General features: G+C 39.5%; 1 protein-coding gene across 5 annotated transcripts in view; it reads right to left on the bottom strand.

Annotated features, from left to right (window-relative positions):
* Pdgfd (platelet derived growth factor D) overlaps window positions 1-15,071 on the bottom strand; it is a 240,722-nt gene that overhangs the window by 33,408 nt on the left and 192,243 nt on the right. For all 5 annotated transcript variants that reach the window (XM_021172112.2, XM_021172114.2, XM_029482010.1 and 2 more), the window contains 2 exons: window positions 12,688-12,750; window positions 8,153-8,351 (listed from right to left, as the gene is read on the bottom strand). In XM_021172112.2, the coding sequence (XP_021027771.1) occupies window positions 8,153-8,351; window positions 12,688-12,750 (262 nt within the window). The remainder of the gene's footprint in view (window positions 1-8,152; window positions 8,352-12,687; window positions 12,751-15,071) is intronic.

Below are 15,071 nucleotides of genomic sequence, written 5' to 3'. Positions count from 1 at the left end.
TTGTTGTTGTTGTTGTTTGTTTGTTTGTTGTTTTTGTTTGTTTTGTTGTTTTTGTTTTTATCTCTTTCTTTCTCTTAAGCCTGTAAATTTGATCTTTAAATACCAATGGATTCCCCCATAGCTTTCTAACCAGCAAAGCCAGGTTCATGACATGCCTGTCTACTTAGACAACTTCAGTGAAACTTTTTGAATTTGTTTCTCTTTCTGCAAATAATGGGGATAATGATACTTTCACATCTTGCATTTATTTATCTTGAATGAATTTAGAGTGTTTGAGGTCCAGGTCCAAATCTCAGCTGTCAGTAGTTCTGACCCACATTAGTGTTGCAGACAAATGAGGTCAGCTTGAATATAGAATCAGCTACTGTCAGTAGAAGCTGAGGAGAGATTGTGGCCACCTTCATCTACATATCAGAGGGATGATGTCCAGGTGTGTTCAGTTTGATTTATGTGACCTATGTTGTTCTTTCAAGTAAAGTCACCCAATGAGTCGGGATTTCATTGGCAATTTCTGAAACCATATATGCTCTTATACAGAAATATGTCTCTTAAATCTTGGTGGGCCAGAGAGCAAAAGATTCTATGTCTGAGAGGTTAAGAAAGAAAAAAACTTTGAGGGAGGAAATACTCAGTGATCGAAACAGTTCTAGGAAGATCATGGGTAGGCAGTACCCTAATAAGTTTGGTACTTAGCAATTTTTATGTATACTTTCAGAGAGTGCAGTAAATACATGGCATGTTTGCAGACTCCACGAGGCTTTCCAGATACTGCATGATCTCAGAGCCTTACAGGGAAGAGAACGGAGCTCAGAGAAAGATTGGCTCCACACCAAGACCTTCAAGCAATTAAAATAAACACCAAGTGCCATTTGTGGACCATGACCAGGTGCTGGATCTCCTGTGACGGCCTCATCTGTACATGGTTTTGCAAAGTGGAGAAAAGAGCATAGTCATTTTACAAACCGTACAGTTCCTCCAAAGGTGTGTTTTCTCCAAAGCTACTGTTTTAGGATTTGAGTCTAAATTGTAGGACAGGTTTGCTGGGCTCCAAAGTCCTTTTATTTTCAATCCAGAGCATTCTCTCTTTTTCTCTGTTTTGGAATTGAATGTTGTGGATTGGTTCTAATGCTATTTGTGTTAATTTGGCTGCTTAAATTACACAGGAAGGGGCATGTCCACCTGTACAATGCTGAGGGTCCCCATCCCCAGTTGGCTTTGATTTGTGAAGTAAAGTTGTAGGTGGCTAATGACTGGGCAGAGAGACAGAGGTGGGGCCTTCAGATTTCCCAGGCAAGAGAAGCATGAGAAGAAGGAGGACTAGAATCTCTATGACAGGGGAGCAGAAAGATCAAGCCTGAGAGATGCAGGGGAGAAAGCATATAACATGTAAGAATCAGGATAGAGGGATTCCAGTGGCTACTCCCCTGATTGGGTCTGGAGTAGCAGAAATGGAATATACATATTGAAAATAAGGCTGCATGTCTGTGTTTTTCTTTCAGGGATCCAAAACATTTGGGTGGGTGTAGAGGAGGCACTCGTGTCTGCTGGGGAGTTTAGAGCAGATTAACTCACTACTGCTAAAATTGAGGGTAAACACTTTTAACATGGTGAAAATTTTAATCTAGTGTTTACTATGTTTCAAGAAAAAGAATGAAGATGATCATGTTTTAGTGATTTGTTAGAAAAAGAGATCTACTGTGGTAATGGTGTTTGCAGTGCTTCTGAGTGTCTAACTTTTAGAAAGGATTTCAGAACCTATCATCTCCAGCCTGCCTGACCGGTGCTTACTGGTCAAGGGCTTTATAAAAATACTTTCACCCAGAGATTAAATAAGCATCTAAAGAAAGCTGTAAGCACTTGGATTTTCAAATATTTACTACCTCAGCACCTTTGGAAACTTCTTGATATTACTTATTTATTATATACATTCTCCAGTTTCTTGTACTTATCACTTACATCACTATACAAATTAGAATGAAAAGTTTTAGGTATTAGAGCAAAATATCATAAATAAAATGAACAGAATCGATATTAGCTCCTCAACGCTGGTTAAGAATGATCCCAGAGTTACAACAGCTAACTGTCTAGGGACTGTGGAAGTCATATACTTTACATTGTATTGCTTTTGATAACTGAATACCAAGACAATTGCTTCACTTAATCTTTTTCAATTTTTGTTAGATATTTTCTTCATTTACATTTCAAATGTTATCCCGAAAGTCCCTATACCCTCGCCACCCCCCCCCCCCCCGCCCTGCTCCCCTACCCACCCACTCCCACTTCTTGGCCCTGGCATTCCCATGCACTGGTGCATATAAAGTTTGCAAGACCAAGGGGCCTCTCTTCCCAATGATGACTGACTAGGCCATCTTCTGCTATATATGCAGCTAGAGACACAAGCTCTGGAGGTACTGATTAGTTCATATTGTTGTTCCACCTATAGGGTTGTAGACGCCTTCAGCTCCATTGGGGCCCTGTGTTCCATCCAACAGATGATTGTGCTTCACTTAATCTTAAAATTCTGACAGGGAGCAATACAAGCCAATCTTAGTATGTGTTGCCAAGGCTTGGAAATTCTTTGGAGAAGAATATACTTTATTAACAATTCATAACTTTTAATTTGGAATATAACAACACATTTGCCTATATTTTATACCTTCTCACTCCTCTCTCTCTCCATTTCTCCCCGCATGCGCGCACGCGTGTGTGTGTGTGTGTGTGTGTGTGTGTGTGTGTTGCTAGAGATTGAACCCATGTCCATGCACAGTTGAGGCAAATGTGCTTACCACTGAGCTGTAATCACATAACCACAGCCCTTATTTTAAAATTTCATCACAGCACTTACACTGTGAACAGGCTTTCTTCTTTGCCACTGTGTGTTGGGTGTTACTATGACAACATGTTGTTATTCTGAAAAAAAAAAAACAAGTTGTGCTTCAAGAAACAAGGAGCTACGTCTCATTTTTGTTGTTAATCTCCACAAATCTCCTCTTACTTAGCATCCAGTTTAGCATAACCTAGGGCTGATTACTTCTTAATGTAGAAATGTCTCATTTTATTTTATGAGTCTAAAGAAATACACACTGCACGTAAGTTCATAAGTTTTTCATTTAAGTGAATCATAGTTTAGTTTTACTTAAGCCCCAGTGGTCATGCACTGACCTCAGTGACATTAGGCAGCTGCTAGCAAGAACATCCATATAATTTCCCTTATTTTGCTTTACTCATAGCTACTAGAAAAAGTAAATGAAACTTGAATTAGAGAAGACTTTTTTTTCTTTAACATTTGTATATCTGTAACCGAAGTACAGGATTGATATTATTGATTAAAATTTGGGTTTTGGAGCTATAGTTGCCTACAGATTTCAATTCTACATGCCATCCCTCTTATATTACTCCTGAGAAACTGAAAGTTGCGTCTACTGACTTATATTCTCTACTGTCCACAAGCAGTACGGCCAGAGTTTGAGCTTCTCCACCTGGGAGGTGGAGAGTAGGCTTTCTCTATGGAACTATAGGCTCAAACATAGTTATCTGTCCCGAATCTCCTCTCACTCATTGCAAACTCTTTTGTGGACAAGAACAGCTCAGTTTCATCCACTCTCCCTCCCACCAGAGAAAGCAGAAGTAAATAATAACATTGGATTTCTCAATATAACCTGTTTTTGTTTCAAGTGGAACCAAACTGTGGCTCACAACTGTGATCCCAAAACTGAAAGGGCTGAGAAGATTGTAAGTGTTAGGCTGGCCTGGGCTACAGAGGCTGTAACTTCACACATAGACAGAAACATAAACAGAAACAGAACACACACACACAAGGGTGTGTTCTTATAAAACAAAAACAAAAACAAATTCCCTGCTCCTGAAATAAAAACTGTGAGACTAATTATTCATTAATAGATGTGTAGACCAAAAGCACTGGCTCATTCTCTAGCTAACTCATAACTTATTTAACCCATTCGAAGTATTCTATTTCTTTTACATGGTTAGTTACCTCTCCTTCAGTACTGGCCCATTTATTCTTTTGCGTCTTCTTCATAATCTCACCCCAGCATTTCTATGGACTCTCCCATCCCAGTATCTCTCTTTATTGTATCTTGAGATCAGTTATCTGCTGGTGTATTTTGTCCTGCCAATGTCCCACCTCCTATTTCCTGTCTCCGGTAATTGACCATTGGCATTTTTATTGACAGGTGATGCTTATAAGAGGTTTTGATTGACTACTGTGTGAGTTTTTGTTTCAGATGTTTCTTTGTTACATTTTATTATATGTTTTCTCTATGCATATTCTGATTTTCTAGACTTGTCCTCCTTAAAACCATGAAAAATCCCACTTTCTGATCCCTGTGAAAACCAGAAGAAAAGCTGCTAGAAAATTACTGAGACTGATTGCACAGTCCTATATGCCAGGTTCAGAGGTGCTGAGACAGGAGGACTGTAATTTCATTACTTTCCTGAGCTATGAAGTGACAACAAGGCTACCCAGGGGAATTCCATGAAGTCCTGCCTCAAAAGGAAGAGTGTTTGCCTAGCATTGACAAGGCCCAGGCATAACCACTACTATCTTGAAACAAAAAGAAATTCTAGTTCTTTTCCTGTACAATATTATTAATATTTTATAGTACCAGTCGGAGAATATTTTGGTTTTATCTCAAAGGAAGGGGTCTCCTTTTCTGTGTTCTCTCCTTATTCACTGTTCCCCTCCTCAGTCTCTAGAACACAGCCTCAGGTTTCTATTTTCAAGTTCTAAAGGCAGAAAATACCAGATGGAATATCAAACCCAACTTCACTTTCTCTGTGATCCAAGCAGGTGGTTCAGTCTCAGTGGGATGACAAACAATTAGAGCAGCAGGTTTATGAGGCAGTGGTAACTTGACAGGGTTAAATGAAAGGAATGAGTCTCTATTGGGCTGTTTTATACACAAGACTAGGAAATGAAACCAGAAACAACAGGGGAAAGAAAATGCTGCTTACTTTGTCACAAACATCAAGTAGAACACTGTCTCCTGTGCTCTGGCAAGGTTAGTTTTTTTTTTTTTTCTGTAACCAAAGACATTATTTATAAACTGATACTCTGTCTATGGCATAGATTTTTAAAGGTTTTTCAAATATATTGTGCTGAGGGGAGAAGAGAACTCAATGGCAGAACACTTGTTAAGTGTGTCCATAGCCCTTAGTTTAATCCTCAGCACTTCAAAAAGGAAATATCCAAACATATAAGCTGCATATTAGTCATGTGAGGTAAATGTGCTCTTCATGGTGGCTTTGAGGACACCCCAAAGCATCAATAAATAATGTCAGTGCTGCAGCCACTGTTCTCGAAGAATCTGAGTCAACATATCTGATGTGGGATTATTCAGCTGCATTTTATAATGCAACCCATAAAATTATTGATTCAGCTAAAGTAGCATTCATTCAAGGTTGCAGAATTGCTTATTCCCTTAAAGAAAGTTTCCCTTGTGTTTGCTGTTGTGTCTCAAGTACTCCTAACTCGAAAATCTGGGACCAAGTGAGACACGATAGATTCATCATGGAAATGAACATATTTTTTAGAACCAGCAGTTGGCTAGAGCTAGTTAAACATTCTTGAACACATGCCATGTAGTTAGGGCTCTAGAGAGCTACCTGAATAGTCTTCACAAGCAGTGATATACACTTTACCTATAGAAACCAAAGACACAGAAAGGTTAGCAATTTAAGATTAAAAAAAAAAAACACAAAACTTCATATGCTTCTCATTTACATCTGGATCTCCTGTTTTAGTGTTTCCAGGGAGGATGCCCCCAGGAAGTAAGGCCTTGCAGACACTACTGGTACTGAGATACTTTTGGGCAAAGTTGGTTGTCTTTGATTCCGTGTCTGACATCAGTTGTAAAATGTTTTCTGCTAGGTCTATTCTACTTCTCTTCAGGTTGACCTACTGGAGACCTAAATATAGCAATGTCTTAAATAAAGCCAATGTCATCTTTGAAATGAGCTCTGAGGAGGTTCCTTTTCAGTTACACGGATCTGCACATGGTGTATCTAGGTAACACTGAACCTCTTTTGTCCCTCCTTCATTTTGAGTGCTAAATAAGTAAAGCTTATGACCTAAGCCAGGAGCAGAAAGCACTAACAGAAGTTTAGTAATTATTTATTCAGGTTCAGCATTATTATGGGTTGTGTGGGAGGAGGCTGGACTCAGAGCATGGAAACACCCTTGAGATTACACAGTGAAAAACAGGCCATGTCTAGGCTGAACACTTTCAGAGCTATGCAACAGAAACACTATGAAACTTATCAAAACCTAGTAACAAAACTTATTAAATAAGCAAGGTCAGAGCAGGAGTTTGACTATGTTGTTTTTTGTACTGGAGTTACACACATTCTTTCTCTAAGATCATGTATGCCAGCCACATGATAAATATACCATATTACTGATTTTCAAAGTTTTAGAATTACTATTTTTCTCAAATGTTTGTCTAAACATTCCTTTCCCTTGTCTTTTCATTATTTTTTTCCTAAATTTACAACAAAATGTGCTCAGATAAGTTTTCAAACGATCTTCTGATTTTTCCTCTTTTGTGGCACTTACCTCCTAAGTCTGCCAGTCACCCAACTGCCTAATTCTTAGTAAATATGGTAAGAATGAACATTGTCAGTTGCAGAAAATGAGTATGACTGCAGATAACTATATTAACTTAAGTAAATTTCACAATACAAAGTCCATATTTTTTTTTCATTTCTGGCTTCTCAATCTCATATAGATCTCATATAAACAGAAAACATGACAGTAGAAACAACTGTCGGAGGAAAAATTGATGACATAGGTACTAGAAGGGGAGGGAGGGGGTAGGAGGATATGTTCAACATGCAGTGTATATTGAAGCAAGCCAGCACTGAATGTATAGAATTGAACTGGCCCATGGAGTGCTGACTATTCACAGTAGCTCTCTGGCCCCAACACTGGTAGTCCTGCACAAAGTCAACATTGATAGCTTCCAGAAAACCGCAGCAGTTGATCACATGGACAAAACTAGTATGAACCAAAGGCCAGAAAGTTCAGTTTGTCTGCGTTGTCGCCTAGCCATGCAGTCTCTGGCATGTGGTCCATACGCAGTTCCTAACTTTGGTTTCTTCCACTATAACATCAGAATTTACCTGCTAAGGAATAGGAAGCTACCCTCGATAGATTACTTTTGATTTCTGTTGTGTGTTATGTATGGGTGCTTTTGTGCATGTACATGTGCATGTGTGTACACTGACATGAGTGTGCACATGGAGGTCAGAGATTGATGTCAGATATCTATCTTCCTCAATTACTTTTTATCTCATTTTTTAATTTTAAATTTCTTTTACGTGGCATTTCTTACCACTATCGGGGATCACTGAATTGGCCATACCTTCTGACCAGAGGTCCTCTGGTTTATGATTCCCCAGCACTGGGACTGCACATGTGTGGCTTTTCACGTTGGTGGTCACTATCCATACTCAGGTCCTATAGGCTTCCCCAGCCTGAAGCAGGCTGATCCAGACTTTGACCTTGCTGCCACTAAGAAGGAGATTACCTAGGGTGGAGCCTTCCGACCTAGATGGCTCTATTGTTCTGTTCTTGCTGCTCTCCTCCAAGATACTGCTACCTGCTGAGAGGCCCCTGAGGCACATCTTATCCTGCACGCCACCTGCAGGCTGGCTCCAGACCCCAAGAATGGACTGGTGGGGGTGATGGGCCTTCCCCCTTTATAAGCACAGTTTCTGAGTAAAATCATGAGCCTTGATCAGGACCTTTGTCTTGGCTCCATTATCTCTCTTGCCGTCTAAAGTCTTTTTCAGCCCCAGCCTGCCTTCCAGGTGTGCCTGGTTCAAGTAGGCTGTGGGCTGGTATACAACAAGGTCCAATGGCTTGGGGAGCAAGCTTTTAACAACTGAGCCATTTTTCTAGGCCACAGATACTTTTTAAAAGGTCTCTAAAGTAGAGTATATTGTTTATAGTCATATACAAAGAACAGTTTGGACAAAACAGACAACTTCATTTGAAAGTGACATACAGATGTGTGTTTTGTCCAGTACATATAAGACATGAATGAATTAAGGAGATTATAGCATAGACACTTGTTCTTTCTGTAAACACCCTTACTTAATGATGAAGAGCACTCAAGACTCTGTTTCTTACCTTTGGACTTCCGATCATGGTATGACCTGCCTCTATAATGAGGGGTGTCCAGATACAAATTCTCCAGATCATCTTGCCAAGACACTGGATTGAAGTGCTTAAGTAGATCTTCCACGGTATCGAATTCTGCGATAGTTTTGTCCAGGGCATCGGCAGTGAGAGTGGGGTCCGTTATTGATGGAGAGTGATAGGACACCCCCTAAGAGTGACATATATCTCAGTGTATTTCAAAGGGTCCATTGCTGTGAAATATAACAATCACACAACTATACAAAAGGAACACAGACAAGTATCATTTGAGATGTCAAGCCGTGGCAGTCTGGCACTGAATTGTCATATTATTAAACAGAGTGTATAACCTTAATGCACAGCATAGCACGTTTTTATGAAATTCAAAGCCAACAAGACCCTGTAACTTTCTGTTTACCTTAGGTTTGATAATTTCAAAAGATATAGTCTAAGTAGGAATATAAAAGTTGACTTCTGATTTCTTGGCCTTGTCCTAGATCTTTCATATATCAACTAATAATAGTGAGAATTACAATTCTGATCTCTCAAGTAATTTCTGATGATATAATCTATTCTCCCATGCTAGGTTTCTGTGCCCCCCTTCCATATTACTCCCATTGCAGATGTTGCATGAGGTGGAGCTCTGCAGATATACTGATAAATTCTGGCACTTATTTTGACAACTTATTTGCTGACAACAACAATAATTAGCCTGGAAGAAGGCTCTCTTAACTGAAGAATGCAAGGTTCACATGGGAAGCATATTAAAAAGAAAAAGAAAAATAGTGCTACAACTTAGCAGCAATCTGACTTGTCATTAAGAGCCTCAGAATATTGTTGAAATGAGAACCATAGTACCATTGAAAGACCAGGAAAGGATTATGTATTTTGCCATGCAAAAAAGCCCATTCTTACATAAAATGCCTAAGCACTTACTCCACTAACCTTTGGAGTACAATCTTGAGGTAAATGAGTCATGAGTCAAACATCTCTGTGAAAATTCATGACCCATTAACAGGGAAATAGAGAGAACATAGCCTCAAATGATCATCTAAACATCCTTAAAGACACTATGAAACAAATACGTTTGGGTAAATATTTCCTTTCACTAAAGGAAAGTAGAAATTAATAAAAATTTGCCTTTCTAAGCCTTAACTGCAGTTTTATATTATAGTATTGTAGAAATAATACAGGGTGCAGAGCTCCCAATGGCAAATAAGTGCTCTCACTTTCCTGCTGTTGTTCCCTTGTCCATAATTACTGTTCATATGTCTGTGGATGACTCCACTATGCCTCACTTGTAGATGACTGCACCCGACTTGGTGAAATTTTTGAGTCCAATAAAACCATCTAGCATTGGTGTGACATAGACTCAGTTTCACTTATGCTTTCTAGCACAATGGGAAAGGAATGTGGGAACTGGAGAGTATGGTGGGTATGGAAGATAGATTGATGACTTTGCTCACTTTTAGTTAGCACTGTCAAAATAAGCGCACATCCTCATTCTCTCCCCAGCATGGTGAGTTCATCACCTGTGCCTGAGGACACACAGGCATATACAAACAATTGTTTATCTCGTCTCTTGGCATTTGTCAAGCGTGACAAAAAGAGGGACTTGTTAATATTCTGGGCCTAAAGACACACTCTGCACTCACCTCCATCCAGGTGCTGGCATGCTGAAATTTTCAGCTCTTTTTTAAAAATTAAGTCTTTTATATTTATTTATTATGAACATGAGTGTTTGCATATATGTAGGCATGTATGTATACAACATACATACCTGGTGTCTACAGACGTCAAAGATGGTGTCAAGCTTTCTGGAACTGGATGATTGTAAACCATCACAATGGGTAAAGGGAAGTAAACCTGAACCCTCTGCAAGAGCAGCAATTGCTCTTAAGTACTGAACAGTCTACCTCTTGTTCCTTCCATGTATCTGTGTGTGTGTATGTGTGTGTGAGAGAGAGAGACAGAGACAGAGACAGAGACAGAGAGAGAATGAGCTGAACATTGGTGGACACACATGCTTATGTCATCTGCATTTCTCTTAATACTTATATATCATGAACATATGACTCTTATAAGTCAGCACTGTAATTACAAGTCTCCACTGAGCCTGTGTGGATAACATAATTAATCTCTCTATTTCCTCTATCGCCAGTGGTTCATATTCACTATACAATTAACTTTATATCACAATGTGGTTCTGACAGTCTCCAAATCAAAACGAGTTGACCAAAGTCATGAGATTGACAGCATGTAAAAGCTTTGAAATAACAGTGAGAACAGCAGTCAAGCCATTCACACGTAAGTAAAAGCTTCTTGCTATAGCTCTGGAAAAGAGGCTACAAAATGTATTCTCAGATATCTCTCAACAATGCCTGGGATGCACTATATACCCAGACATATACAAGAACAAGCTCTTAAGGGTCTCAGTCCCTGAAATGGAGGCAGGGTGAGGTGAAGAGATGCAATCTCCTCTAACACTAAACTGGAAGGCAAATTCAAACCACAGATAAAATTGAAACCTGTCCCTCTGTGTAAGATTCAAGGTTGCTTTCCAGGTTCCATTTAGGGTAGTTGGCAGACACAGGAAGATAGCTAAGGGCACACTTATATGTCATTAAGTGAACTAAAAAGCCTACAAGAACATTTGCTTTTGAAGTAAGTATTTTAAAAATTTCTGAAAGAGAGCCATGTACATATACCTCCCCCAGCTATGCCATGTGTTTGGTTGCATTGAACTTTTGTTATATATTTATACAATTAAATTAAAATGTTAAAGTCAAAAATTAACTGAATTAAAATTAACACAAAGCATGCCTACTGCATACAAAATAACCTATAAACTACTTTGAGTAAAACAAAATTCGATGGACATAGACCTTGCCAGTTAGTCTAGTGATCCTCCACACTACTCTGAACAGATCTTAAAAACAAGAGCAGTTTTCAAACAAAGGAAGGGACACCAAAGGGGAAGGGTGAAAGTGAGCAGTGAAGGCAAATACAAGCAAAGCATACAATGTGGATATGATATACATCCCTTAAACACATCCTCTCTGTGTGCTAATGAAAACTAATAGAAACAACACATCACTTGATTCACATGCTTGTCCCATACAGGTAAAGCCTTGGAACTCAATCCACAGATAAATATAGACCAGGAATGACCTTTACCAAATATTCCAAATGGATAAGCTAATCTTTCTCTTGTTTAAAAGCCTGGCTGATGCATAATTATGTCAAGTCCATGTAAATTGTTTGGCTCAATTACCTAGGTACCTCTGTACCTAGAGCAGGAATAATCAGACCACCCTGAATCACCATAAGATAGAAAAGCTAAAGTGTCCTTCAGCCCTCAGCCCTTTTGTACACTGTGTCATTATCCACAGGCAGATACCTGTCCTGTCCTTCTCCTGAGCAGGTGGAATGTCTCAGTGTTGCCTGCCTCATTTTGATCTTTTCCATCTGACAGAGCTTGCCTACACTGAGCCAAGCACTGAGCATGTGAAGCACAGCTAATCACCATCAATCCTAGGTATAAAACAGCCCACTCTGCGGGTGCACCTCAGGGGCCTTGTCCCTGAAGTGAACTGACTCCTCATTCTCCAGAAGCCACCAATTGCTGCTAGGGAGAGAGGTCATGAGCTTCCCCACCATGGTGGGGTTATCTGTACCTTGATCTTGTGCAGGTCATCTGTGTGTAACCACAGATACTGTAAATTCATGCTTATAATTACCTCCTCATGTCTGGAATATACTGTTTTTCTGCAGATATCAACTACCTCTGGCCCTTACAGTCTTTTTTACTTCCTCTTCTTCATGATCCCTGAAGGAATCTGTGATTCCTTGGGGTAGAAGGTATGAATATAGACTGATTAGCCGCCCTGAGGGATCTCAAGAGGCAAAGACTCCATGCTTGCTGAAACCTGCCATAAAAGGAATTTAAAACATTATCTCAGTAAGAAAAAAAATTGCACTAGCTTAGAAATAGTAACAATGATTCAGCTCCATGGCCCCATGTTAGAACCACAGACTCGATCACCATCCTTGAACCTGGCTAAGAAGAACTTGACACTATTATCTTATGTTTTATTACTGCATAAGTTCTACATGCAGGACTGGTGAAGGAACGATCCGTGCTATGCATGCAAAGCAGATGAGGTAATAGGATCCTGAGAAATGACTAAATTTGAAGGAAATAAAATGAGTCATGATAAAGCTGCAGGGTAAGATGTACTCTGTGCTAATCAGAACCCTGTGCATGGCTGATTTTCACTTAAGTCATCATACTGTAAACAGGGAGATTTTCTCAGATTGGAAATACCCTTGAAATTGTAAATGTTAAAGAGGAGCCAACCAGGGGTGTTCCTGAAAAAAAAAATAATGGAGGAACTCCATTAAAACTGCCTGCAATTTGGCTTGCAGTCAAGCCTGGGTTCTTAATGCAGTTGTGGTCCCTTTGAGGCTGACCTGGGCTTGTCCAGCAGTTTTGTTCACTGGCGACAGAATAATAAATTACTCACAGAGAAAGAGCTTGTAACTGATTCCCAGTTGGTCTCTGAGGCTGCTTCAGGTTGGAAATCTTCCTGGAAAGTCAAGAAACATAAATGAGTCAGTCACCACTCTGTTCAATTCACCGTGCCTATGTGGCAGCATCTCAGCCTTCTTCATCTTCTTCTAAATCCATGACCACAGGAAGAAGGATACATTGTCAGCTAACAAGTCACCATTGCTATGAGGCATCTGTACACAAGAAACCCTCTTACTACAAACATGAACAACTGTGTTAACATTATCTTGTAAATATGAGTGAAAGAGAAAATGGTAAAGACAGAAGTTCAAATTTAACTTGGCCATGTATTGGTGTGTGACATCTGGTGATCTCCTCAGCCTCGAATCCTGTTCTTCATCTGTAATGGGCTTGGCTGCTTAAACTACAGAGCTGTTTCATGAATTGAATGTAGTAATTATGCAATTATAACTGGCATTTAATAAGTGCTTAATATAGAGAAAGAATAATTATTGTTGTTATTGATATGAGTTTGGTTTAAACTGGGTTCTAAATCAAGCTCAACACTGCCTGCTGAGCCAGTGCTCAACCCCATGATCTTTTCAAGGCTGTCCCAGATTCCATTAACAAATGTCAGGAAGAAAGGCAAAGGGTAGACCATGACTGGGGGACTGGCAACAGACAGACAGTACAGAGCTGGCCTAAGAGAGTTATCTCTGACAAGTCCAAAGGATTTGTGATAGCCACTGCCCTCACAGAAAGAATTATCCTGAAAGGCAAAAGTTTACATGATACTTTCACATTAACTAATACACACCAGTAAATTAAACAGTAGACACACACACACACATGCACCCACAATGGGAAGGAGAGCTGAATCTGCTATTTCTCCATGGTGCAGGAAGCTTCTTGTATCTGCTAAAATATATCATCCTGATAATTTCGTTCAGTCTGAGTTGAGTTTGAGGTGTCGTGTGATGATACTAAGACATATTCAGTGACTCAAGTCTGAAAGCTTATTTGTCTCAGTATGTTTACTGAATGGGAGGTAAGAATTAGGCCTAATTTCATTCATCTTTTGATTGGTAATGATGACATTAGTTTTTGTATAAATATTGGCATTGAAGGAAATTTCAGCTGTTCACGTACAGCAAGCTGAATCACACATGAGGTAAGAGAAAGCAAATGGCTATGGACCATTATTCTAAAGCAACAACAGTGAATAAAGAGAAGGCAACAACAAATATGTGTTCAGTACATATAGAGATCAGAAAGGACCCATTGTAGAACGATACATCCAAAACACATGAAGACTGGGTCTTACAGTCTTGGAAGCAGACTAGCAGGTAGCACTGGTAGAAAGACAACAGTTTGTGGGAGAACACCCCAGGTATGTGATTATGCTTTCATTACTATAACCACCGCCTCCAAACTGAGTCCTTAACAAAGAAACAAGTGTTTCTTAGCTCAAAGTTTTGGATACTGAAAAGTCCCAAATTGGGCAGCCCTGTACATTAGTCCTCTGGTAAGAGCCTAAGGCAAACACATCATAGTGACAGCCCATGTGAGAGGTAGAGATCACATGTTGAGATAGGAAGCCCAGAGACTGGAGGACTACATTAATTAATATCCAGATGGCCTTAACATCACCCCCAGAAAACAAGCTGCTCAACAGGTGAGCTACTGAGCACACACTCAAGCCAAAGCCAAGCCACAGTACCAGGGAAGATAATTCCAAGAGCTATTTGCAGATCATACAGTTTTCATTTCAGCTGTTCATGTAACATTTGTTAATTACGTAATATGTTAGAGTGTAGTCTCTAAAGTGAGGTTGAGCCAAAAGTGAATAAGACTGCCTCTCATCCCTCAAGGAGTCTGAAATCATTGAGTCATCAGAGTTCTCTGATATCACTCTGCTAATATGAAGTGGAATCAGAGACTGTTCCTGAGATGGAATGAGAACATTTTCATGTCGAAAAGATTTTTTGATTGGTATCTTGCATGGTAAGTAGAAGGTTAGTTCCTACAGAAGGTTAGTGAGTTGTTCTGAATGTGGTATATTTGAGGGACTTACACAACACACATGTCAAAATAGTCAGAAGATGTTTTCCTGTAGACAATGGAATCTTATAGCACTAACTTGAACTTGACACACAGATCTGGGAATCATCCTCACAAAGTTGATACCAAAATCAAGTGATGAAGTAGATAAACGATGTGAAATCCAGAAAGGTTCTAAGGACTAGAAAGAGGTTTAGAAATTTTCAGCCCAATTTTCTCATTGTTAACAATTGATAAATAAGAATGAATTTATGAAATTCCTAGCCAAATGGATGGACCTGGAGGGCATCATCTTGAGTGAGGTAACACAATCACAAAGGAACTCACACAATATGT

Source organism: Mus caroli, chromosome 9, assembly GCF_900094665.2.
Source record: "Mus caroli chromosome 9, CAROLI_EIJ_v1.1, whole genome shotgun sequence".
Taxonomy (NCBI): Eukaryota; Metazoa; Chordata; class Mammalia; order Rodentia; family Muridae; genus Mus; species Mus caroli.
Note: the sequence above shows the minus strand (reverse complement) of the source record. Positions and strands in the feature narration are given on the sequence as shown.